This window comes from Phyllopteryx taeniolatus, chromosome 4 (assembly GCF_024500385.1).
Source record: "Phyllopteryx taeniolatus isolate TA_2022b chromosome 4, UOR_Ptae_1.2, whole genome shotgun sequence".
Lineage (NCBI taxonomy): Eukaryota > Metazoa > Chordata > Actinopteri > Syngnathiformes > Syngnathidae > Phyllopteryx > Phyllopteryx taeniolatus.
In genome coordinates this window covers 13,561,515-13,588,982 of record NC_084505.1, presented here as the reverse complement: position 1 = coordinate 13,588,982, position 27,468 = coordinate 13,561,515, and the positions used below count along the sequence as shown (strand labels likewise).

At 41.0% G+C, this 27,468-nt stretch overlaps 1 protein-coding gene across 4 annotated transcripts; it reads right to left on the bottom strand.

Moving 5' to 3' along the window:
* Window positions 1-1,807: 1,807 nt before the first annotated feature.
* On the bottom strand, window positions 1,808-25,917 carry LOC133476376 (interleukin enhancer-binding factor 3 homolog). 4 transcript variants are annotated; one of them, XM_061769672.1, is made up of 20 exons: window positions 25,765-25,917; window positions 25,342-25,462; window positions 25,096-25,207; window positions 24,266-24,453; window positions 24,008-24,176; window positions 23,570-23,708; window positions 20,899-20,990; window positions 20,446-20,541; window positions 14,504-14,615; window positions 14,329-14,426; window positions 9,322-9,430; window positions 9,102-9,239; window positions 8,102-8,292; window positions 7,926-8,033; window positions 7,654-7,785; window positions 7,420-7,569; window positions 5,254-5,374; window positions 5,114-5,152; window positions 2,377-2,733; window positions 1,808-2,269 (listed from the first exon to the last, which is right to left on the bottom strand). In XM_061769672.1, the coding sequence occupies exons 2-20, from the start codon at window positions 25,440-25,442 to the stop codon at window positions 2,160-2,162; spliced, it is 2,562 nt and encodes an 853-aa protein (XP_061625656.1). In that variant the 5' UTR covers window positions 25,443-25,462; window positions 25,765-25,917; the 3' UTR covers window positions 1,808-2,159. The 4 variants fall into 4 exon arrangements, with proteins under 4 accessions (XP_061625656.1, XP_061625657.1, XP_061625658.1 ...); XM_061769673.1 differs by having other exon boundaries at window positions 25,342-25,531; window positions 25,765-25,890; XM_061769674.1 differs by lacking the exon at window positions 5,114-5,152 and having other exon boundaries at window positions 25,765-25,916.
* Window positions 25,918-27,468: the final 1,551 nt, after the last annotated feature.

Here is a 27,468-nt window from a genome sequence, read left to right as displayed (position 1 = left end):
TCTTCACTTTTTCCATTTTTAGTTGGACTTCCATTTTTGGAGCAACTTAGGCATCAGAGATGTTGCTCTCACAAGTGTCAAACTTAAGACCCAGCAGCCAGATCCAGCCCGCTGCATAATTTTTAGCCCATATAGTGTGCTTGCTTCATATTCTTTGCGAATTACGTTTCTTCTCTTCATTTGTGCAGAAAATCTGTATACGAATTGCAATTTGTTTCCTTCACTTTTAACAGATATTAAAAGCCTTGGCTTGAGTTAAGAGCGTGTGGGGAACTCTACTGTACCTCTTCTTTCTTGCCAGTGTACTTGCAAATTCTCATCCAGATAAGCTTACACATGCTGGTGTGTATGTATGTGTGTGTATATATATATATATGTATATATACATACATATATATACATACATACATATATATATATACATATATATATATATATATATACATACATATATATATATCTATATATATACATACGTATATATATACGTATATATATATGTATATATATATATATATATATGTATATATATATATATATGTATATATGTATATATACATATATACATATATATATAGGCGGCACGGTGGACGACTGGTTAGAGCGTCAGCCTCACAGTTCTGAGGACCGGGTTCAATCCCTGGTCCCGCCTGTGTGGAGTTTGCATGTTCTCCCCGTGCCTGCGTGGGTTTTCTCCGGGCACTCTGGTTTCCTCCCACATCCCAAAAACATGCATTAATTGGAGACTCTAAATTGCCCGTAGGTGTGACTGTGAGTGCGAATGGTTGCTTGTTTGTATGTGCCCTGCAATTGGCTGGCAACCAGTTCAGGGTGTACCCCACCTCCTGCCCGATGATGGCTGGGATAGGCTCCAGCACGCCCGCGACCCTAGTGAGGAGAAGCGGCTCAGGAAGAGCCATCATCGGGCGGGAGGCGGGGTACACCCTGAACTGGTTGCCAGCCAATCGCTGGGCACATAAACAAACAACCATTCACCAAACACCAGGCAATGCCACAGGCTGATTTCCTCAATGCCACGGCACATCAAGGCAGTGATTAAAGCAAAGGGATTCCCAACTAAGTATTGAATATTAATATCGTTTTGAAAGTACCATATTTTGATTGACTTAATGTAACCTTTCATTTTTTTTTTCCCTCTACAAAAACTGAGAATGGTCATTTCTTCTCAGTATTCAAATTGTTTTAATTCCTGATTTCGTGGGTTTTATTAGCTGGAAGCCCAAATTATGTAAAAATAAATACAAAATAATAAATACTTGAAATGTCAACGCATTGTTCTGTTCCGGTGCTTATTGAGTGTTTGCAAAGAGAATCCTCCTAATCTCAACCGCCAACACGGCAGACAAACATTGGTCATATGCTCCAAAACTACCTATATTTCCAACTTGAAGATGAGTAAAGTCCAGTTTAAGGACTGTCATCACTTTAAGAACTTGCAATTGAGGATGTTTTTATTTTTGTTTTCCTAGTGGACTTTAGAATCACCTCTCCCAATGTTTTACTAACATGCCTTGACATACAGGCCACGTACTTCATGTAACACCTATTGTGACGTTAGCCTGCTGTGCAGTGTGCAGAAGTCGCATCTCGTAACTGTTGCCAAACACTTCCAGGGGCACTAATGTGGGGAGATATGTTGGGCGTTTTTAACAGAAGTTCAGGTTAATCTTGTTTTAAGGTAAAGGTGAAATGTCAAAATAGACCTCAAAGCTACACACCCCTGACAGGACAAATGAATGGGTTAATTCCAATGACAGACTTAACAATCCCACTGCTGAGCAGCAAATTTGCTTTAAAATGAAAGTTATTTATTAAGAGAATGCTTCATACAGTTTCTGACAGTAACTCAAAGTCTCAGCTGGACAAATGCATGCGGAACAAGCTTATAGTTATAGTACAGCTTTAAATCAAAACTATGACACAGGCATACAGAACCAGTAATCTATATTTAAAAACATTACAGGGAACAAGATGTAACAAACGCAAACATGACTTGTGGTGACAAAACAAACAACATTCCAGTATGAGAGACATTTAAAGATTTTTCTCTTCACAAGTGGTGTGCCGGGATCCTCATCAAGGGTGAACACTGAACTTTTGTGGCCCAGTGAGCTGAGAAAGGCTGTACGTGAGCATGACTAATAATTTGTGCCGCTGTTTCCAGGAAACGAGGTCTGGGTTTGTCCTCCGTAGGGCTGGTAGGAGCCATAACCCTGCTGACTGCTCCAATTTGACTGGTTCGACCAACCTGAGGAGGGACATCAAATTAGCATGTTGGAGCCATTCAGTAACACAAATTACAAGGTACTGAAAGACTAAAGAATAAAAGATGGCTATCGGTAGCCTTATACTCACCATAATTATTATACACTTGGTTCCCCAGAGCTGTGCTGGGGTAAGTGGTGCTGTACATAGTGTAGTTGCTTCCCTGTGCTGAAACCTCAGTCGGGCCTTGAGTAAGCATCTTCTTTTTTTCTTCGCCATAGCCATAACTGTAGGGACTCTGTTGGTCAGCAGGCGGGGGCATCGACTTGTAACTTGCCGCTGTGCTTGTGCTGGTACTGGAGACGGGCGGGGAGGAAAAGGTGGTGGCGCTGGTCTCTGGGTAAAATGTGCCGTAGCCAGTAGTGCCGACTGTGCTGACAGAATCAACAGTGGCAGCACTTTTGGTGGCAACTGTGGTCCCGGCTCCATTGTTACCATACAGTTTATCTGAAAGAAAGCAAGGCGTCATGTTGAAGAATACGCAACAGTGTCTCAAATACAGTGCTACCTTGACTTACAAATGCCGATACATCAGTTTTTAGAGTTACGAGTCGTCACTTATTATGAGTGAGGTTCCGATACGCTTCCACTTGAATGAAGTGGAAAAAGGAGAGAGACACACGTTCAGCTGTTTATTGAATGGGATAAACAAAAAATAAAAAACACACGCAAGGAGCATGAAGTGAAGAAGACACCCACAATCTATCCACGTGGTAAATTGCCAACCCGAGCTGGAGTCAGCATTCTTTAGGTCACTGACTAGCCCACGACCTTTAAAGTCTCTCGCACACACAGACACACAAAACTGTGTGTGTGTTTGTGACTATCGACTTAGTTACGCTTTATAAAACCAGTTTATTTCTTTACATTCTCATTCATGTTTTTTTTTTTTATATTTTACAATACAGTGCTATTTTTCTTTATTAAAAAACAAACAAAAATTTGTTTTATTGGGGGGCTGGAACGGATTAATGGCATTTCAATTCATTTCAATGGGGAAAATTTATTTGCTATAAGTAGGCTATGAGCTCAGGCTCAGAACTAATTGAACTTGTTAATCACAGCACTACTCAATCTCTCCATGTAGCATTTTCCATGTCCTCAACTGGGTGTGTTGACGTGACAGATTCTGTTGGGTTCAAGAGAACTGATGTCATCTTTCCAAAACTGTGGTTTGTTTGCTCAAGTGTCAACTGTGAATGCTATTAAATGAACGCTAGTGCACACCAAGCTGGGTCTCAGCTTTCAAAAATACATACAGAACCAATACTAAAATGACAGCAGGATGCATATGGAATCCAAGAACTGTCACACTAACTTAGTCTTCCATTGACAAGGTGGTAAAACGTACCTGGTTCCTTTTGTCAAAAGTTGCTCATTTGAGTACAGAATAGATGTTAGAGCTGCAATCTTATTGCGGTATACATTATCGGCATCTGTGTGCGCAACGGGAAACTCTTGGCCTATTTTTTATTTTTATCTCAGTGACATCTTCAAGACAGCATTACTGCTTTGGAAGCTCGAGTTTTGTGGCACAATAGCCACAGACTAGCCACAACAATATAACCAACTAAGTAATTACTACCTAAACTACTATTACTAATTCAGTCTCGTCATGGGGGCCTCTCTACTTTGATGCATGCATGTGTTGTGTGCAAAACTAACTATAGACTATAGTTGCCAATGAATATTCTCATTCATCAAGGTATTTTAATTCTCAGTGCATTGCAATTGATCGCAACTGGACAGAGTTTAAGTCGAATTTCCCCTTGAGGAATTCCAATCAGTATAATAAAATTTAAAACAAATGATGTTATTGTTTGCAGTGGTGTAGACTGTACTACATCATACAGCTAGTTTTCTCCAATATTATAACACTCATATGCCTTAATGAGGCAATGACAATATAAGAAAAACCTCAAGATAATGTAGTTTAGCTCTACAACACTGCAAACTACAAGTACATGCAGACTCTTGCATTGGCACGTGGTCATAATGTCATGAAAGGTCTGCATGTCACAAATGCAGTTACGTCTTTACATACAATTATCTCCCACCCCAACCTGCTTTGATTAAGACCCGAGAACCAAATTACTGTAAACAAGCTTCAAACTTTACAAGACTCAGCTCTTCTCACTTTAGTTTGGGGCAGATGGTTTTCCACTTTAACATAATACAGCTGGAGAATGTGAAAACCACATTGCATTGAATGTGTCGAATGAATGTCAGAATGAAACATGGAGGAGAACGAGTGCATCTGTACTTCCCGTCATCTGGCTTCTGGCTACAATAAGGAGATTTTTTTTTCCCCGAGAGGAGACAGTGGCCAGCGGAAAAAAAAACAAGACCACTGAAACAGTGGAGAATGTGTAGTATAATAAGAGAATATAAACCTCAGGTACAGCGACAAGGTAAATTATCGCAACCCACTAGCATTGCCCATATGGTATCGGCTTGTCACACTACACTACATTTTACATACACGGCATTACTACCAGTACCTGGTTTTGTGCAGTAGCTAGTAGAAACAACACATGCAGTCATATGGTGACATCTTTCACAAAGACAGCCATGGATAGTTCAACAAGGAAATAGAAACAAATGCTGGATTGTTGTCATGTTCGAAGTGTACTGCAGCAAATCACGCATCATTGTGACATTTAATGACGCTGTCGAACGTCAGGTTGCAATGCAAGAGTTATTTAGTGATATGTGTTTTGTTAAATTTGACTGTCACAATAGACTGATTTGCACAGCACTGGTATATGAATGTTACTTTGAGCGGTACAAAATATAAAATAAGGAAAGAGGGGTAGGAGATACTTACGGTAACCTTGACTGGATTTGCTCTCATAACTGTAGTTGGCTTTTAAAATAAAGGGAATAATCAGTCACTTCACTCATGACCTATTAAGTTTTTTTTTGTTGGTTTTTTTTTTTAAAAAGGGAGAGAATAGAATTCCTTACTCTTGTTGTAAACGGGTCCTGAAGAAAAGCCTCTGCCTCTCCCTCGACCTCTGCCAGGGCCCCAGTCGGGTGCTCCGGAATCTGAAGGGATCCCACGAATAGTGCCGAAGCCTGGGATGTGCTGTTGAAAGCAAAACCACTGATGATTAAACACTAATGCACGTCTATGTTAGGTCAGAATGACTTACCGTATATTCTCGTGTATAATGCGCATTCCCCCCCACCCCCCCCAAAAAATTCAAAAAGCAATAGTGCGGATTATACATGGGTATAGAGAAAAATGGTGGGGGGGGACCTCCACATTTTATCTAGGTTATGAAAAAGCTGAACACTTTCAATTGCAATATGCCACTGTCACCTAGAGGTTATGAGAAAGGTGTACACTTTCATTCTAATATGCCACCGCCACCTAGGGGTTACAAAAAAGGTGTAGCCTACACTTTCATTCCAATATGACCTGGGTACATATGACTGCATATGTACAGTTGTGCCCATGAGTTTACATACCCTAGCAGAATTTGTGAAATTATTTTTTTTTTTCTTAAATATGACTGATGACTGAACCACCACCATTATTCATTTCTTTATGGTTATGGTTTGTTTAATAATAATGCTTTTATGAAATGCTTGACCGTTTAATTGGAATCTCATTAAAATAAATGTGTTTCGCCTGGCCCATATTACAAATTCTGCATGGGTAATCAAAAATATGAGCACAAATGTGTGTTTTCAATTTGCTCAAGAAAAGTAGGGCTATGAATTTCAAAATAATAAATAAAAAGTATTACGTGTTCAAATAAAGTGCTTAACTTCAGAATAATTCTTTGAAAAAAACCTAACAAAATACAGATAATACTTCATGTTTTGATCATATTGGCAAAGCATAATCTTGCATCGTAAAAATGCATTATACAGTGGGTACGGTCAGTATTCAGACCCCCTTAAATTTTTCACTCACTTATATTGCAGCCATTTCCTAAAATCATTTAAGTTCATTTTTATCCCTCATTAATGGACACACAGCACCCCATATTGACAGAAAAAAGGGAATTGTTGAAATTTTTGCAGATTTATTAAAAAAGAAAAACTGAACTATCACACAGCCATAAGTATTCAGACCCTTTACTCAGTATTTAGTAGGAGCACCCTTTTGAGCTAATACAGCCATGAGTCTTTTTAGGAATGATGCTTTGATTCCAACCAGTCGTCCTGTCCCTGCAGCTGAAAAACAACCCCACAGCAGGATGCTGCCACCAACATGCTTCCCTGTTGGGACTGTATTGGACAGGTTATGAGCAGTATCTGTTTTTCTCCACACATACCGCTTAGAATTAAGGCCAAAAAGTTATATCTTGTTCTCATCAGACCAGAGAATCTTACGCCTCACCATCTTGGAGTCCTTCAGGTGTTTTTTAGCAAACTCCATGTGGGCTTTCATGTGTCTTTTCCTCATTAATGTACGCACGGCACCCCATACTGACAGAAAAAAAACGTAATTGTTGAAATGTTTGCTGATTAAAAAAGAAAAACAAATTACACGGTGTCAAGTGGGTGGCCAAGCCACATGAAGCGATGGTACAAAAGGAGGTGATTGGCTTATGTAGCTGGGTTCATATGATTGAGCTTAGCCCCAGTTTCAATTCCTGCTCCAACCACCAGAGGTCGCTAAACCAAATTTAGATCATGAGTACGAGTCGCCAGTTCAAGCATAAGTCTTCTTAAATATCTTAATACTATTAAACCCCCTATCATAGTAAACAAACATACTGAAGTCAACCACTTACAACCATTTGTTTGATTTTATATCCTTGAGATAATTTTGATGTTCTCTTTGATGTTATAACTTGGATGTTCTTTTGAAAATCATTGATAAAAAGTACATCAAGCCTAGTACGGCTGTTATACATTATTCTTACTTTTGTATTACTATTATGCAATCAGACAACAGCCATAAGTATTCAGACCCTTTGCTGTGACACCCCCTAGCCACACAATTTCGCCAAAAGGCGACTGATTTGCATGCATGAACAACTTCCAATTATCATTATTATTACACCCCTGGTGTTATTTCTCATCAGAGCGATTCTTTTACATTACAATTAAAATTTGTATCTCGAAAGGGAAATTCAATTTCTAATCTGCTCGAGAATGTTTCTTACTTCTTACCATGTCAGTGTAAGTGAGCTTCTTTGACGTTCTCTTGGGCATGAGCGGGGTCTCTGGGAAGAGCTTCTCCAGAGCGGAAAGGGCAGCGTAGGCCTTTGCCTCCTTCTTGTTGGACCCCCTCCCTTTGAACTTTTGTCCATCAACCTCCACCTGTCAGATGGTGACAGGTGTGACTGGCCATTGTTGACTTTTTAAGCATCAGTGTGGATTGTGTGTGAGATGCTGTCAGGTCACCTCCATGACGAAGCACTTCTCATGAGAGCCGCCCGTCTCGGCAGATAGTTCATACTTAAGACTGCGTCTTTTCTCATTCAGCTCCATGACAGGGTTCTTCCCATTCTTGGTCAAGATAGGACCCTGAGCACTCTGTTTATTTTAACAGGTGAATAGCACAGTTACACATATGAGTGAAAGCCTTTAGTTCAGGTATGATAAATGATATTTTTTTGGTCATTTTACTGAATACATTTTGAAAAGAGCACTGAGGAGGCAGAGCTTCAACATACATCTTCTGATGCAGCAGAAGCACTTGTAGATGTTACTTCTTGGCCATCCTCAGCTTTGGACTCGGACTTAGTGTCTGAGCCTGTTGGAAGACCGAGATCTTGCAAGACCTATGAAAGACAAATCCGTTTAGCTTGTGGGAGCTGCCTTTAAATTCTTGACATTAAAATAAACTTACCTTAGTGGCTACATTAAGCTTGGCTGTTCGTTTTGAGGGTCCAGTGGACTCATAGGTTTTCCCATTTACATCGACAGCCATGGTGAAGACTGGCTCGTGGACTGGACCTGTCTGAGATGTGAGGCGGTACTCCAGGCCTGGCCGGTACTGGTTCAGACGCATCACAGCGTTCATGGTCAAATCATCTGTCACTAGAAGAAGTAGTTATTTGATTTAAAACCGAGCTGGCAATCCATAAAAATTTCATTCCAGAATAATTTGTCCAAATTTCCATATTTTAAACAGTACCATGGGAGTCATAATCTTTAATAAATTATGGCTTCAGTATGTCTTTTTAATGTTTTTATTACATCAACCTTGTAATGCCGGATGCAGTTGCAGCCTGAAGTACCAATATATGAGATTTCAACGTGCCATCAAAAATATCTATGGCTCATTTCGCCATTGCCAATTCTGTTTTCATCCCTGGTAACAAAAATAATGGGGAGGAAAAAAAAAAAAAAAAAAAAAAGCAAGTCTATTAAATCAGATTAACTTATTAATTGACAAGTGTACTGTTTCGCCAAATCTCTTATTTCAATGTTTTGCGACTGCATGTAACAATAGCATAGCAACTCGCGCGGCTTTGACAATGTCTTCGCCTATCCTCTTTTCGTCCTCCCTTTGTGACACTTGTAAGAAGCAAGGCAAGAAGTGTAGCTTAATCGCTACCGTGGAGGCGATTATTAGTGACTTACAATGCGTTGACACCAGACGCAAAGAACTATCGCCTCCGAGGCTTGGCAGCCGGGGTGCGTGATAAAATAGCGTGCACCAAGAAGCTGTTCAATGAAGACGCGCCGGTAATGTCAGACGCTAGATTGTTCAAAACCCCCCCCCCCCACAAAAAAATGAGTGGTGCTTTGTTTTTCTATTTTCGGTTGAACCCTTTAAGTAGTGTACACATTTTAAAAGGAGGTCTTGTGTTCATGTGCAAGACAAATAGTGGGTCAAATATTACATGATTTCCGAGGAAACCGCTTCTGGAATTTGAGGAACTTCCTCTGTTTGCTATTTAATGACGACCCATCCTTTCCTGTTGCCATTTCGGTGTAGGATCTCTTTGCCGGTAGAGTGGGTCCAGCCGGGTCTACTTGGGCTGTATTGAATAGAAAACTATACAATGAAAACATTTAAAATGAGAGATAAAAGTGCGACTTCATTTAAAAACAGCAAAATACCTGGGAAGATTTTTGCATTGGCTCCTAGATTTTTCCAAGGCCTACCAGGTTTAGCTTCAATCCCCAAAACTTTGTACATCATCCCAAAGGCACACAGTCTTAATGCCAACTACAGAAAGAAAAAAACAAATAACATGAATATAGTCCCCTCCAGAAGTATTGGAATGGTAAGGTCAATTCCTTTGTTTTTGTAGTATACTGAATACATTTGGGTTTCAGATCACAAGATATGAGACAAAGGTTCAGAATTCCATCTTTTATTTCATGGTATTTACATCTAGATGTGTTAAACAATTCAGGACAGAGCTCCTTTTGTTTGAAGCCACCCACTTTTCAAGTGAGCAAAAGTCTTGGAACAGACACTATTATTTTAACTTAACGTGAATAACATTTAATATTTGGTGGCATAACCATTACTTGCAATAACTGCATCAAGTCTGCAACCCGCTGACTTCAGACTGTTGCATTCTTCATTTAGAATGCTTTTCCAGGCCTTTAGTGCAGCCTCTTTTAGTTGTTTGTTTGTTTCTGGGGGTTTCTCCCTTCAGTCTCCTCTTCAGGAGATAAAATGCATGCTTTATTACGTTAAAATCCTTTGATTGACTTGGCCAGTCCAAGACCTTCCACTTTTCCCCCCCTGATGAAGTCCTTTGTTGTGTTGGAAATGTGTGTTGGAAATGTGTTTTGGGTCACTGTCTTGTGGCATGATGAAGGTTCTCCCAATTAGTTTAGATGCATTTTTCTGTAAATTGCTAGACAAAATGGTTTTGTAGACTTCAGAATTCTTTCTGCTACTCCCATCATGAGTTACATCATCAATAAAGACTAGTGAGCCATGACCTTACCTCCACCATGCTTCACAGATGAGCTTGTGTGTTTTGGATCATAAGCAGATCCTTTCTTTCTCCATACTTTTGTGACTTCTTTGCAAAATCCAATCTGGCCTTCCAGTTCTTTTTTGCTGATGAGTGGTTTGCATCTTTTGGTATGGCCATATATATTTCTTCTCTCAGACATGCAAGCACCAAAGGCGTGAAAAAAGGTGACCAAAAAAAATAAAAAAAATAAAAAACATTGTAAGTGGGGTCTGGGGGGATCCCACAGGCCCCTCCAGAGAATCTTTTTTTTATTTTAACATAAATTAAGCAATCTGGAAGTACAATAAGGCAAAATAAATTTTCTTCACACAGAAAAACCCATTTACACCGCTCAAGTACATGATGTACAGATTTATGATTAAAATTAAATTTGCCTCATTCCTTTGCTTTTTTGTTCTGGCCTCCAACTTGAGCCAGGCCCATCTCCACCTGCACCTAATGCCTGCTTCAAGATGTGCCACAGCAATAGCATCCTCCTCTTTAAGCACTCTCATTCTGGAAAAGAATTGACTAAAAACATTGCCTGTTTCACTTCATTTTTCACTATTACCAACTTCAAAGGCTAATTAATCCCAAATGCATCCTCCGGGAAAATATTAAGTTCAATATTTTTCTGTTTTTATTGGCCATTTCTGAATTTGAAGTTAGTTCATTAGGTGTTGTGACATAATCCCTAACATCGCTCTGTCGCTTAATAAATTTACAATATAAACTAATAGGATAATTGTAGGAGTGTTTCCTAATTAATACAAGACATACCAGTGTATCAGCTCTTGTCGCCGATGTTACGTGTGCGTCACGGTTCCGCTGGGACCACAACCAGGGCCATGACCCGCAGCACCTCAATGCGAAAAGGCAAAAGACTAGTGCAACAAATAAGACACTGGCTGATCTGATGAGCAAAAATGTTGCTTAAACGTAAAAATAGCAATAGAGAAGGTCCGCTCCAGAGGTGGGTAGAGTAGCAAAACATTGTCCTCAAGTAAGAGTATTGTTACTTGACAATAATGTGACTCAGGTAAAAGTAAAAAGTAGTCCAAAAAAAATTTTTTTTTAACCACAGCATCAATAAAAAAAATTATAAAATCAAATGTGAATGTGCAAATTCTGATGTGTGTGTATGCACAGTCGAAACTACAAAAAAACATCTGCAATTTAATGCATGGTGTTTTCTCAAGTTACAAGTGAGCTGAAATATCCACATTTGGGCAGACAGTGCCAGGCAAATACTACTATGTATGAAAGCTGTTATTTTTGTTTGTCTAAATGGAAACACGAGTAGCAGGGCAGGCTTATCTAGTGTGAATACCTATGACCGGGAAGCCCAATGGAAGACGTCGGGTGAGGTCATGTGACTTTCTTGTGTCGTTTGATTGGTGGACTTATAGTGCGTGCGGAAAGTATTCAGACCACTTAAATTTTCCACTCTTCGTTATATTGCAGCCATTTGCTAAAATCTTTTAAGTTCATTTTTTCCCCCTCAATGTACACACAGCATATTGACAGAAAAAAAACTGAATTTTTGAAATTATTGAAGATTTATTAAAAAAGAAAAACTGAACCATCACACAGCCATAAGTATTCAGACCCTTTGCTGTGACATATTTAACTCGGGTGCTGACCATTGCTTCTTATAATCCCTGAGATGGTTCTACACCTTCATTGGAGTCCAGCTATGTTTGATTATACTGATTGGACTTGATTAGGAAAGCCACACACCTGTCGATATAAGACCTTACAGCTCACAGTGCATGTCAGAGCAAATGAGAATCATGAGATCAAAGGAACTGCCTGAAGAGCTCAGAGACAGAATTGTGGCAAGGCACAGATCTGGCCAAGGTTACAAAAAAACCTCTGGTGCGAGCACAGTGGGCTCCATAATCCTTCAATGGAAGACGTTTGGAACGAACAGAACCCTTCCGAGAGCTGGCCGTCCGGCCAAACTGAGCAATCGGCCAAGATGAGCTTTGGTGAGAGAGGTAAAGAAGAACCCAAAGGTCACCGGGGCTGAGCTCCAGTGATGCTGTGGGGAGATGGGAAAAAGTTCTAGAAAGTCAACCATCACTGCAGCCCGCCCGCCACCAGTCGGGGCTTTATGGCAGAGTGGCCCAAAGGAAGCCTCTCCTCAGTGCAAGACATGAAAAGCCTACACCGAGTTTGCTAAGAAAACACATGAAGGACTCCAAGATGGTGAGAAATAAGACTCTCCGGTCCGATGAGAACAAGATAGAACTTTTTGGCCTTAACTCTAAGCGGTATGTGTTGAGAAAACCAGGTACTGCTCATCAACTGTCCAATACAGTCACAACAGTGAAGCATGGTGGTGGCAGCATCATGTTGTGGGGGTGTTTTTCAGCTGAAGGGACAGGGAGACTGGTTGCAATCGAAGGAATGATGAATGCGGCCAAGTACAGGGATATCCTGGACGAAAACCTTTTTCAGGACCTCAGACTGGGCTCAAGGTTCACCTTCCAACATGACCCTAAGCACACAGCTAAAATAACGAAGGAGTGGCTTCAGAACAACTCCGTGACTGCTCTTGAATGGCGCAGCCAGAGCCCTGACTTAAACCCAATTGAGCATCTCTGAAGAGACCTGAAAATGGCTGTGCACCAACGTTAAACCCTCCAACCTGACAGAACTGGAGAGGATCTGCAAGGAGGAATGGCAAAGGATCCCCAAATCCAGGTGTGAAAAACTTGTTGCATCATTCCCCAAAAGACTCATGGCTGTATTAGCTCAAAAGGGTGCTTCTACTAAATACTGAGCCAAGGGTCTGAATACTTATGGCTGTGTGATAGTTCAGTTTCTCTTTTTTACTAAATCTGCAAACATTTCAACAATTCCTTTTTTTCTGTCAATATGGGGTGCTGTGTGTACATTGAGGGAGAAAAATGATTTTAGGAAATGGCTGTAATATAACAGTGAAAAATTTAAGGGGGTCTGAATATTTTCCGTACCCACTGTAAACGTCACTTGCACTTAAATTTGATTGACGCAAACAACACCTAATGCGGAAGTTGTAGTCTCCCACACAAAATAGTTGATAAATAAGCAATAATTGTTAAAACTAGCGAGCGACATTTAGATCATTGCAACATCGTAAAAGTACCGTTACTTCTTACCAGAAGCGGCGGAAGTTTTTTCCTGGTCTGGTCGACGTCAACTCCTGTAACTTATCCAAAGCAAATCCCGAGCGCACAGGCAGAACCTCAGGCCACATATTAGTCCGCCGCGGAGTAATATTCACAATTACATCTGTGTGTGGATGGATCTAGCTGCCAGCGTTTAAGAAGTACGAAACATCCTACGACGACGGCGACCCCCCGCCTCCAGGAAAAACTGATCGGATCTATACGATTCATGTATATGGCCTATTTTGAGTTGAAAATGGCAAATTTCGCCGAAAGCCGACTGATTTGCATGTATGTTCTCTCGAAGTCTTCTTCGATCAGTGGGCTTGTGATACCTTCACCCCTGTCCTGTGGAGGTTGGCAGTGATGTCACTGACTTGTCTTTGAGTGTTTATTCAAAGGTCTCACAATGTTTCAACTACTGTTGATACCCTTGGCCGACCTATTCGATGTCTGTTGCTCAGTACACTAGTAGTTCTTCTTTTTCAGAATATTCCAATTTTTTGTATTTCCCTTCCCAATGTTTGTACAATACCTCTTATCGATTTTCCCTCTTCTCTCGGCTTCAACATTGTTTGCTTTTCTCCCATAGACAGCTCTCTGGTCTTCTTGTTTGCTCACCAGCAAATGCAGTTTTCACAGGTGAAACCCAAAGCCAAAAACAAGCACTATCTAATGTTTAAACAATCAATCCCAAACGCAACACATGAGCAACTAGAAACATCTAGTCACATGTTCCAATACTTCTGCTCACTCAAAAAGTGGGTGGGCACAAACAAATAGTGTTCTGTCCTGAGTTGTTTAACATTTAGATGTAAATACCATGAAATAAAAACTGTAATTCTGAACTTTTGTCTCATATTCATCTTTTTCTCTGAAACAGTCTTCAGTATACAACAAAAACAAAAGGAATTGGCCTTGCCAATACTTTTGGAGGGGACACTTGGACACTTGTGCTGTACTATTGCCAACCTCAACATGCAGCCTCATTTTACCTGAGCACTCTGAGTTGTGTCTTCACGCTGCTGCTGGGTGAGACTTCCAAGGACATCAACAGGTTCCTTCTCACAGGGATCTTTTATTCCAGGACCATCTAAGCACAAATGTAAAGTCAAATTAGCATAGCCGATTAAATTCTGGTGATGTCACAAAGAGAAGTTCAAGGCTTACCAGCCAAGAGGATTCCAGAGGCAAGACACTCAAGAACCCTGCGGAAAGCCTCGCCTGGGCCCAGTGGCCTCTCAGATGTACTGATGGCCTTCTCTGCAAGCAATTCAAGAGGCTGTGCAGGAACAGAGCACAGGACCACAATGCAACACAGAAAGCGCAGACCTCCTCCAATGCTTAAAACTTAAAGACACTGTAAAGTGAATTCTGAAATTTATTTTAATCATACAAGTTTGATGTTTACCGTAATTTCTCATGAAGAATGTGCAACCCCCCCCCCAAAAAATTATAAAAAGTCAAAAGTGCACATTAAACATAGGTATAGGGGAAAATGGAAAAAAAACCTCACATTTTATAAATGTATGCCGCCATCTAGAGGTTATGAAAAAGCTTTAATTCCAATATGCTAACGCTACCTAGAGGTTATGAGAAGTGTACACTTTCATTCTAATATGCCACCGCCACCTAGAGGCTATGAAAAAGGTGGAGCCTACACTTTCATTCCAATATGACAGGGATGACTGCATAATGTACAGTTGTGCTCATAAATTTACATACCCTGGCAGAATTAGTGAAATACGTTTTTTAATACATAAAACAAATTAATTACAAAATTATTCAAATATTTACTTAGCACTGACATTGCTACAAGACTTTATCTTGTGTCTTGATGTTGTGCACTGTATGTATAATTAGGGGTGGAGCGATCAGGGTTTCATGCTGCAGATTCCGGTACCGATAATCCGAGAGTGAGATCTGTCAATCACTGCCGACACGATCGTATAGATTATCAGTAAATTTTTCCAATTTAATTATGCTGAGTGCTATTGGCTATATGTTCTGACATGTTTGTTTGGGTTGACTTCGCAGCTCTTCCACACCTGCACTACCTAAACTCAACTTTAAATATAACTAAAAAGAACCAGAAAACAAATTAGTAACAAGTAAAATATTAAAATAGAAATTGAAAAAAACGAATAAAAATAAATACATTCATGGCTAAACACATGCCAATGCTTTTAGTCATACTGTATTGTTTTTGTTACAGTTGTCTAATAATTAATTCTTAATTCTGGCATTTAGCAAATAGAAATAATTTTGGTAATCCTAATTGACCTAAAACAGGAAACGTTTAGTCTGATTTCATGTTATAGTGAGGAAAAAAGCGTGTCTTTTTATATAGTCAATGACTATCAGTGGTTGCTTCTGTGTGCACCTTGCCCTCTTAGGGGCAGTGTGGTGCTATGCATGCATGGAGCGACTTGTTTACCGTAAGTTTAAAAAAACTTGTGATATAACGTGAATAAACTTTTTTTTCACATATTAGGAAGAATATATGTCCGTGAGTATTGCTATATTACCTGTCTGTATGAGTTACGACGGCGTTTGAGTGTGAATATTCATTATTTAAAAAGGTAAATCCCTCCCGTGACCGTCTTCTTTTCCTTTCGGCTTGTCCCTTTAGGGGTCGCCACAGCGAGTCATCCTTTTCCAGGTAAGCCTATCTTCTGCATCCTCCTCTCGAACACCAACTGCCCTCATGTCGTCCCTCACAACATCCATCAACCTTCTCTTTGGTCTTCCTCTAGCTCTCTTGCCTGGCAGCTCCATCCTCATCATCCTTCTACCAATATACTCACTGTCTCTCCTCTGGACATGTCCAAACCATCGAAGTCTGCTCTCTCTAACTTTGTCTCCAAAACATCGAACCTCATTTAAAATTGTATCCAACCTGGTCACTACGAGAGCGAACCTCAACATCTTCATTTCCGCCACCTCCAGCTCTGCTTCCTGTTTTCTCTTCAGTGCCACTGTCTCTAATGCGTACATCATGGCTGGCCTCACCACTGTTTTATAAACTTTGCCCTTCATCCTAGCAGAGAGTCTTCTGTCACATAACACACCTGACACCTTCCTCGACCCGTTCCAAACTGCTTGGACCCTTTTCTTCACTTCCTGACCACACTCCCCATTGCTCTGGACGGTTGACCAAGTATTTAAGAGTCCTCCAACCTCGCTATCTCTTCTCCCTGTAGCCTCACTCTTCCCCCACCACCCCTCTCATTCATGCACATATATTCTGTTTTACTTCGGCTAATCTTCATTCCTCTGCTTTCCAGTGCATGTCTCCATCTTTCTAACTTTTCCTCCGCCTGCTCCCTGCAGATCACAATGTCATCTGCAAACATCATGGTCCACATGGATTCTAACCTCATTCTAACAGTCTAACCTCATCTGTCAGCCTATCCATCACCACTGCAAAGAGGAAGGGGCTCAGGGCTGATTGCTGATGCAGTCCCACCGCCACCTTAAATTCGTCTGTCACACCTACAGCACACCTCACCACTGTTCTGCTGCCCTCGTACATGTCCTGTATTATTCTAACACTTCTCTGCCACTCCAGACTTCCGCATGCAGTACCACAGTTCCTCTCTGTGTACTCTGTCATAGGCTTTCTCGAGAGCTACAAAGACACAATGTAGCTCCTTCTGACCTTCTCTGCACTTTTCCATCAACATCCTCAAGGCAAATAATGCATCTGTGGTACTCTTTCTAGGCATGAATCCAAACCGTTGCTTGCAAATACTCACTTATATCCTAAGTCTAGCCTCCACTACTCTTTCCCAGAACTTCATTGTGTGCCTCATCAACTTTATTCCTCTATAGTTCCCACAGCTCTGCACAACACCCTTGTTCTTAAAAATGGGCACCAGCACACTTTTCCTCCATTACTCAGGCATCTTCTCAGGCGCTAGAATTCTATTGAAGAAGCTGGTCAAAAACTCCACAGCCACCTCTCCTAGATGCTTCCATACCTCCACAGGAATGTCATCAGGACCAACTGGCTTTCCATTTTTCATCCTCTTTAATGCCTTTCTAACTTCCCCCTTACTAATCATTGCCACTTCCTGGTCCACCACACTTGCCTCTTCTACTCTCCCTTCTCTCTCATTTTCCTCATTCATCCACTCCTCGAAGTATTCTTTCTATCTGTCCAGCACACTACTGGCACCAGTCAACATATTTCCATCTCTATGCTTAATCACCCTAACCTGCTGCACATCCTTCCCATCTATATCCCTCTGTTTGGCTAACCTGTATAGATCCTTTTCTCCTTATTTGGTCTCCAACGTGGCATACATGTCATCATATGCCACCTCTACCTTTGCCCTATGTCGCATCTCAATGTATTCCTTTCACCTCTCCTCGGTCCTCTCAGTGTCCCACTTTTTCTTAGCTAACCTTTTTCCTTGTATGATTTCCTGTACTGTGAGGTTCCACCACCAAGTCTCCTTCTCTCCTTTCCTGCCAGAAAATACACCAGGTACTCTCCTGCCTGCCTCTCTGATCACCTTGGCTGCAGTGGTCCAGTCTTCTGGGAAGCTCCTCCTGTCCACCGAGAGCCTGTCTCACCTCTTCCCGAAAAGCTGCACAACACTTGTCCCGTCTCAGCTTCCACCACATGGTTCTCTGGTCTGCCTTCCTAATCTTCCTCCCCACCACCAGTCATCTTACACACCACCATCCTATGCTGTCTAGCCACACTCTCCCCTACCACTACTTTACAGTCGGTAACCTCCTTCAGATTACATCATCTGCACAAGATGTAATCCACCTGCGTGCTTCTACCTCCACTCTTGTAGGTCACCCTATGTTCCTGCCTCTTCTGGAAACAAGTGTTCACTACAGCCATTTGCATCCTTTTTGCAAAGTATACCACCATCTGTCCCTCCAAGTTCCTTTCCTGGATGCCGTACTTACCCATCACTTCTTCATCGCCCCCCTTTCCTTCACCAACATGTCCATTACAATCTGCACCAATCACGACTCTCTCTGTCTGGGATGCTCAGAACTACTTCGTTTAGCTCCTTCCAGAATTTCTCTTTCACCTCTACGTCACATCCTACCTGTGGGGCATAGCCACTAATCACATTATACATAAAACCCTCAATTTCAAGTTTCAGCCTCATCACTCGATCTGATATTCTTTTCACGGCCAAGACATTCTTTGCCAACTCTTCTTTTAAAATAACCCTGACTCCATTTCTCTTCCCATCTACACCATGGTAAAATAATTTAAACCCTACCACTAAACTTCTGCCTTTCCACCTGGTCTCCTGGAAACACACTATATCAACCCTTCTCCTAATCATCATGTCAACCAACTCCCGAGATTTTCCTGTCATAGTCCCAACATTCAAAGTACCCACATTCAGTTCTAGGCTCTGTGCTTTCCTCTTCTCTTTCTGCCGAAGAACCCGCTTTCCACCTCTTCTTCTTCTTCGACCCACAGTAACTGAATTTCCACCAGCGCCCTACAGGTTGACGGTGCCGGACGCTGTTAACCCGGGCCACGACCGATCCGGTATGGCATTCTTTGGATGAACGCTCATTTGTTTGGCAAAGTTTTAAGCCGGATGGCCTTCCTGATGCAACCCTCTGCATTTATCCGGGCTTGGGACCGGCCTACAGTTTGCACTGGCTTGTGCCCCCCCATAGGGCTGCATTCATCCCTCCCATGACCAAATGCTAATATTAGCTAGCCTGTCTAATAAGAGTTTTCCATTGACTGTTAGCATTAAACTGGTGATTACTAAAACGATGGGCCTTGTATTTAAATATAAAATGATGGTAATTATTTTTGTTGAGCGCTTAGTTCTACAGTAAACAACTGGGGTGTCAGTAAACATCTTAAAGCACGCTCAGTGAGGGCAGAGTAACATTCTACATGCTGCAAAGTACGAGCTGCTATATGAGGCTCGCAGCGTTAGCTTCGGTTTGGCTATCGTCTTGAGGCTAACCTGAATGCGTGCCCGTTTATCCAGTCAGGCAGTGCTGGTCGCTGTTTCTCCTTGCGTCATCAAAACATCCTGTCTTGGACGGGATGTTTGGTGATAAAAGAATTTTAGACCGACACTGAAATGCAGTTTTGGGATGTTTTTGGCGGGTGAACATTTTTGGTGACTTGGAAATATGTACTGACAGTCAACATAGAGCAGCGGCGTGTGTCCTGGAGCCGGTAATATTGGGGCAGGATATGTCCTGTCATCACACAGGCACTGTACCCCGCCGGTTTTTATTCTTTAAAAAAACTCATTGGTGAGCAAATGTGGGTAAAGTAGCCAAAAATTTGATTCAAGAGTACTGATTACATAAGAAACAGACGACTCAAGTAAAAAGTAGTCCTTCGAATAATCACTTGAGTATGAGTAAGTGAAAGAACTGAGTAACTGATTTATAATTTTAATGAGAGCATGAACGTCAAACAGACAAAAATAGAGAATTGTAATGTGCAAACTCAGATATAGCCCAGCAATTATCACTAACAAATATTAAATAAAATCTTTGAAAAAAAAAAAAGGAAAACTCATCCACAAAAAAAATTGTCTTAAATAAATTTTCTTTGTTTACACTTGTGTAACAGCACAAGCATGAAGTGGAGTTATTGTAGGCCCCAATGTGGACCCTTTTAGCCAGACACAGCTATTCTTTTTTGTAGTCTGTAAGGTCAGGTGTTTTACCTCTTCAGAATGGACACTGCACGCTGAAAAAACCCTCCAGTGTTTCTGCCTAGGTGTTTAATGTAAATGAGTCACTTTGAAAACTTTGCTTATGTGTGGGCCAGGCAACGGACGCTTCGTGTGCGGTCAGATGACTGCCTGGTTCCGCTTGATTGGTCAAATGGAGTCAAACGCCGCCACTGGTACCAATATGTACATGCCAATTTTCTGTATATTATTTCTTTTTTTTTCTCTTTTATATATGTAATTCTCATTTCACTAAAAAACATATTTTGTGCAGATCCATCAAATACATTTGAGATTAAGAAAATTAATTAGAGGCTGTAAAGTAACAAAAAAAGTATTAATTTAAAACATTAAACTAAAACAAGGGTGTGAATACTTCAGCCAGGCACTGCATTATATATTCAGAGGTCTGCTTACCCATCCTGAGAGTGGTGCCCAGGTAGGAACACGAATACACAAATCCCTCAAGACCCGGATCACAACAACGGCAGACTTCAGGTTATTGACTTTGGCCTGGAGACACAAATAAGGTAGTCGAGTTAAAAATGAGCTGCACCATCTCCACTCTTCGTTTTACTAATTTCTTCCAAAGACTCAGAGCACAGCACAGAGGCAAGAAAATAATTGGCAAATCAACGACTGTTAAGATGCGTTGACAGTTGTGATCAAAAAGGAACATCTAGGTTTGAAATTTGGTATGAGGGAGCAGATCCCTTCTCATGACTCCAACTAGTCAAAGCGACACGTTAAAGATGATCGACTACAGCAACTGACACTTAAAATGTTTGTTTTTCTCCTTAGGGAGAGAAAATCAAAGGCATTCAAAGATACAGTTGAACGTTACGTACAAGTAATGACGTGAATGCAAACCTGGAACCACTTGGCGTGGCGGAGAGACGCCAAGGAACTTAGGCATTTCTGTCTGTCCAGAACGTCCGGCAGATCGTTGTCTGTTCGCAATTCTATTGACGAGGTGGAGTAAGAAGAAAAGGTACAGTTTGACCAAGGGGGTTGGTTCTGTCTTGCAGCTCAGGGAGCAGCAGCCTTCCACAAACCAGGAGCAGCAGGGAGAGGAGGTCTAATAGCCATAAGCACATCTTTGAGTGAAATGGTCATTTATCATAACATTTCCATTGTAATTGTGCCCTCCTGTTTTTGCTCGCACGCGGCACACTGTTTTGCTGTGTAAAATTGCAACAAAGACCCCCTTTCCCTCAGCTCAGTGGCTCGGGGGGTTGCTTTCCCCCCATCCTGAGACAGCATGTCCAGTTGGTCAAAGGTCCAGCTGTCCTAAAAAATAAAAACTTGACAAACTACAAGTCAATCAGTGGTGAAGCACAGGTAAAACCTCCACGACTGCTCTACTCTGCAGCAAAACTGATGACAGGACATATTTTGAACAATTCCTTCTTTACCACTAGCTCAATGACTACACGAGCATAGATCATTTTACACTTGAGACCGTGTGTGTCCCGGGATGCACATGTCATGGAAACAATGAGTCCCAGCCCAGGAACAATAGGTCATTGTAACACATCACCACGGAATACAGACACAGTAATTCTCCGCTAAATAATGGTTCTTGCTTCGTGGTGCAGATTTTTTATTGCAGTTGTTACTCTAATTTTTTAAATACCGTTTGTAGAATATTTTCTTGTTATCCATTGCTCTTGCTCTCTTTCAATACATTGTGTTTAGGCCTGTGACGTTAGCAAATATTTTAGGGCGATATATTTTTAAAAAACTATCATGACAAATGATAGTATTGTTGATGTTTTTTATGCCACTGATAAAATGACAGAGCATAATCCAAGTACATCGTTGAAAGAACAATTCACTTTTAATTAAAATTCTAAGAATAATGAACATTGATATTGTAATGTAGGACAATAAATATCCATCCATATCTTCGATGAAAAATATAAAACAGACTCAGGCTTCGTTCACAAATATTGCACTTAAATATTAAACATTTGGCACAGAGGTGTAAACAGTCATTGAAGCCTTAAAAGGCAATATACTAACAATCAAGTTTCCAGTTAAGAAAAAGTGCCAAGTAGCAACATTAATGACAAGTAGATCAAAGCAAGCCTGTTTTGATTCAAAACTTGTACTAATTTTCAAAAGTCTGCAGCCTTTCTTTAAATGCTCCTTTGTCAATATGTTCAATGGCTACATCTCTTATAATAGTGAGTAACACTATACTGTATATAATGTGAGCATATGTGCAGCATATACGCTGTCACGTTTCTATTTGCATTGTTGGGTAAAGGGTTCCATAACTGCAAGCTGACGGGAAACAGGAAATGTCCCACTGTGTTTTTCTGCTCCCAGCTGAGGAAATTGGGTGGGATGGTTGTGTTTAAAATTGATTTTATCACTGAGGTTTTAAGTCGTCTTGTCTTTGTTACGACTTCCTACAAATTCGACATACCAGCTAGTGGTGTTAGCGGGATGGCCACGTTCATCTGGCTTGAATCCAAAATGTTACCACATAATCGTGGTGCCAATAGGCTTTGGAAGACACCACAACAGGTTTCATGCGTCTGCTTTCAAGTCGTGGAAATGTTTTTCCCCCTCAAATGACTGGGCACCTGTACGCACGCTCTGCCTTTTTTTTTTTTGCAGCACCATTCAGATATTGGGACACATATGCAACCAAATTAGTTACACTCTAGATTCCTGTCTCGTCAAAAAAATTATAATAATTCATACGTTGGATTTCCAGCAACACGACGGAGTACTAAACCATAGCCCTGCGTCCTAAAACGCAGACTGACCGTACTTTGTCCCTGCTAATTTATGTGCGTCTCAGACGTGGGAACCACAAATGAAATCCCTGGACTAGGATTGTAAAAACAAAATGATCAAAGAGCCAGCAGGTGACAGAACTGTACTTTTTTTGTGTAGTTAGTTGCCGATTTGTAATGTGTGTTACCATAGTTGTGTTCACACATCTACAGAAACACTGAAAGTATCAAGCAAAAATGGGAATTCCGGGGTTTGGACTGCATAGTTAGCCACAGAGAGATATATGAGCTATTGATCAGGTTCACTGCCAGGGCACTTTAGGGACCATACAATCTGCAGAATCTGGAGGTAAAAAATGTTGGTCCATGAAGCATCACCAGCACACAAAGTTATTGCTCATAACTTATTACTAAATTAACCATTCACAGTGCTGCTCATTGTGATGAACTGCACCAGGACTAGAACGTCTCCTCGTGTGAGGTTCTAGAATTCACCAGAACTTTTAACGTCAAAAACAAAATGTGACTCATCCTTCACATAGCTGACGCTCAACCAAGACTAGAAGGGTCTGATTTTGGTGATCAGTTTTGCTGCACGTGGGCGCAAGTGGGAAGACTTACTTTTAAGGATAACTTCCTTTTTTTTACGAACTGAGAGGCATTGTCATCAACATGTACAACATGTGATACAATAACAACTTAGGTGGCGTTTTAATTACTAGGTCAGTGCAACAGTCCAGGATTCACGCGCACACACATCAGCCCTGTGGTAGAACGTTTCGTACACTCACCTTCTTCTTGAGCCTCCACCCTGACTTGGGGCGACGTGAGATGAAGGGTGAGAGTCAGGGCCAGCGCCTTGGTGCTTTCCACTATGATGGTTGCATCCTTCGGACAAGGACCCACTGTGTACAAACCAGCTGACTCAATCTGTTGCAAAGAGGAACAACACTTTAGGCCATGCCTATATGAAGACAGGTATTTTGAAGAAGCAAAAAATAATAATAATTAAATTAAATAAAAAATAAAATTTTAAAAAATAATAATCTGCCTTTTGGCTACATACTAATAAGAGTATCTAGAGGGAAATATAGTTGTTTTTTTTAAAAGACTTAATAGGATGGCAGAGGAAAATACCGGTCTGTGCATCATTGTCATTAACTGTAGAATGCATCTGATGATTTTACATGCAATTAAAAAGCTTTTCTTCCATGTTGTTGCAGTTGTACCTCTAACTGGGCTCTTAGACTCTCAGCCACTTGGTTAAGCATTGTGATGGTTGGCTTGGTGAAACAAAGCAGCACCAATTCCAGGTTCATGTCTCCCTTGAGCAAGAGTCCCTTGGCCAGCAGGCCCACCCTCATGATGCCGTGCATTATACGTTTTTGTGGATTAGCGCTTTCAACATATAAAAGGGGGTGTTGAAAGAGCATGGGATTAATACTACCATGTGAAACAATCGGAAATACAACATTGGGGTAACTTACCTTTTGTCCTCTTGAGTTCCTTTATTCTGGGAATCCATTTTCTCAGATACAACCTTTAGTGCACACTCCACATGTGAGACAATTGTCTGCACCGCCTCTAGCTCCTCAGCAGAGGGATAGATTTCAGAGTGTTTGGCCATCACACGGCGGTCGTTTGGCCCAGAGTGCATCTGGTTTGGTGAACCAACCTTTGGTTTGGGGGGGGGGGGACATGGAAAAATAATATGTAAGCTTTTTGTGGAAATTAATTATTCATCATCAAATAACCCATCTGTTAGTCCTTTTTCTAAACAACTTTCCCTTCAGCCCAAACCAGCTGACTTAGAGCGAGAAGCAAATGATACAAGGCCAAGCAATCATAGTACTGTCATGCTTTACATGGTTTATTTTTGTGCAGCAGAGAAGGGATCAATTCCCACTGAAAATGCTCTTCAAATGCCCATTGATTGACTAGAGACCAGTGCAGAGTGTAGCCCACCTTTCACTCCAAGTCAGCTGGGATAGACTCCAGCTTCCCTGAATAGGAGAAGTGATCAGTGCCCAGTTGTGTGAAATGCGGCAATAGCCCACCACTGGATTTATTTATATTAGGCTAACTATATTTATTCTGTTGAATCACACACAGTTCACATAGAATTGGGAGTGGAATATTAGTACAGTACTAACTTTAGGAAGTGCACCAAAACAAGCTACATGCACCAGATAAACTAGCAGAAGGGTATTTTTCTTATACATTTATGGTAATTAACACCTTTGAGCAATGAGAATCAATATCTAAAAATCAAGATTTTGGGTCATTAGGTCTTTGACGTGACAGGTAACGGAGGAACCTTATTATATTGATTATCGACAGTTGTCTCCATTGTAGAAATGTAGTCGTGGTAATGTCTCAGCTCCTCCTCGTAGCACCGGCAGTCGTACCAGTAACGCAGATCCTCATATCTGCAAAGTATATTCCCACAGATCAAACAAGAATCTGCACACATTTTGTAGAGATGACATTGATAACAATCCACATGTGCAACACTTTATCACAGTTCTCCTTCAGTAAAAAAAACAAAAACATTCATTTTTACCTGTCAAATTCATGCGGGCGTAACCGGTGGCCTTGTTGGATGAAGTTGTCCCAGTGCAGAAGCTCATCATAAGCCTGGTGCTCGTCCCATCTAGCCGCCATGCTCAGATCGACGCGGTCACCTGTGTTTGGTAACTCTTCCTCTTTTACTCCAAAGGCAGTAATTGCACGGTAGTATGATTGTTGTGTAGCTTAAAACATCAATGGTTGCGTACGTACTGATTTAGTTAAAAGCATACTAACTTCATACAAATGTTATACGTCGAAAAAGGCGAGGCTACCGTCCGTTTGTAGCACTGCCGTTGCTAGCTAATTGTGATCACGGTTATCTTGGTTAAGTTGCATTAAAACACGCCAATTTATCATTATATCGTTAACGCATCTCTAAAATAATTGCAACGTCCTATGTGTGTAAACGACTTACCTTCACCACTAAAGAAAAACGGGTTTATAATGTCGACCTTTTTGACGGAAATGTCGCTGCCTTTCTGTCGTTAGCGATTGATGACGAGTCGCGGACATTAGACGTCACCAACCTGCGTGCCTGACTGAAACGAGTTATTATGATTCCCACACAGTTTCCTGGCGGGACACGTCCCGCCCTATGTGATTGGCTCCCACGTTGCATGAAGATGTAACGAGAGGACCATCCCAAACATGTATCACATTTGTACGAAATAAAAAACTAGTTTGTTATGGTTAGGTTTAGGGCCAGGGTTGGGGTTGAAGGCGGGTTAGGATGTGATAAGGTTAGGATTAGAGTGGGTTTGTGTTAGTGGGAACCGCCACACTTGTCACTTTTTTGTCTGGAAGCAGTAGGGCGTGTTCTACCGGGATACAGCAGCCAATCATAGCGCACCGGCGCGTGTCCTAGAGCCAGTGATATTGGAGCAGGGCGTGTTCTGCCTGGAAACTATGTGGTAATCCTAATAACGCGTTTGAAGCAGTGTAAAGCTCTATCGCAATTTTAAGGCGAATGCCGACACGTTCAGAACAAAAATCAGTGAGTCCCCTGACCAAATGACAGAAGACGTTTCCAACAAATTGGTCGTGATAATAAATAAAACATTGACCATTTAGTGTACTCCAGCGTGAATTCGAATTCCCTTTGATTCTGTCACAAAACGTCGCACTAATACCGCACAAAAATATTACTTTTGTTGTAGACGTTGGCAGGTTGCAATGGCAGCCTATGGGAATGTTAAAGAACAATATATAGCGAGTCAAATCGTCGCAGTAAAAGACAAGTAGCACCCCGAGGTTTTTGCGTTCAAGCTAGTGTAGAACATCTTTGGTTGCGTCTTCGCCATTTCGGACTAAAAGCGACCCGAGTCGTCATACATTTATGACAGCGGAAACAAGCAGCGTTCTCTAATCAAGATTAGACATAGACGAGTTATTATCTTATAAAATAATCAACACGTGGGTTCATATCAACCGTACCAGAGTAATACATACATTTACATAGTAGCCAAGGATTGTCCTAAGGGCACGTCTGACGTGTTTGACAAAACAAACTAAAACACAAGTAATCTGATGTTTTTGGTCTATATAGTGAGAGGCGCATCAATTGTACTTCACATTGCTCGTTAATGGGACAGTATTGTATTATGTAGCGCTGAAAATCTTAATATATGAACCAGGTCCTCCTGAATACCATTATGCACTGCCTCTATGAGGATAGTTGTAAACAGCACAATTTAAGTAAAACAGAATGAAAGACTGAATACGTAAAAAAAAAAAAATTAAAAACATTTAGAAGACGATGTAATGTTATACATTTATTATTGAACCGTCTTTTGCAATACAAAAGACAGGGTAAGGGACTAAGGAAACAATTGCACTACTTTATAAAGTATAACTAGTAATACCTCATACAAAATGTACAAATGTTTGTTAAAAAAATCATCATCATCATTACAGGCCTTCAAATAATTTGGGTTACAGATCAAATACATAATATAACTACTATGACACCATATTAATAGTGTTTCATAGTGAGATAAACAACTTGCATGGGAAAAAGACAGCAAAATGCAATAACTCATGGTCGCAATATTGTCTGGAAAGCCATAAATAGTGGGACTGAGGTAATTGCTACTGTACCAAGCAACAGAAAAACAGTACA

Excerpts from the sequence above, each read along its gene's own strand:
- LOC133476376 (XM_061769672.1), bottom strand. The coding sequence starts at position 25,442 with ATGGCGGCTAGATGGGACGAGCACCAGGCTTATGATGAGCTTCTGCAC. Across the intron at positions 14,616-20,445 it reads GGGCACCACTCTCAGGATGG|CCTCTTGAATTGCTTGCAGA; the intron begins GTAAGCAGACCT and ends GTTCCTGCACAG. Across the intron at positions 14,427-14,503 it reads CTCTGGAATCCTCTTGGCTG|ATGGTCCTGGAATAAAAGAT; the intron begins GTAAGCCTTGAA and ends ATTTGTGCTTAG.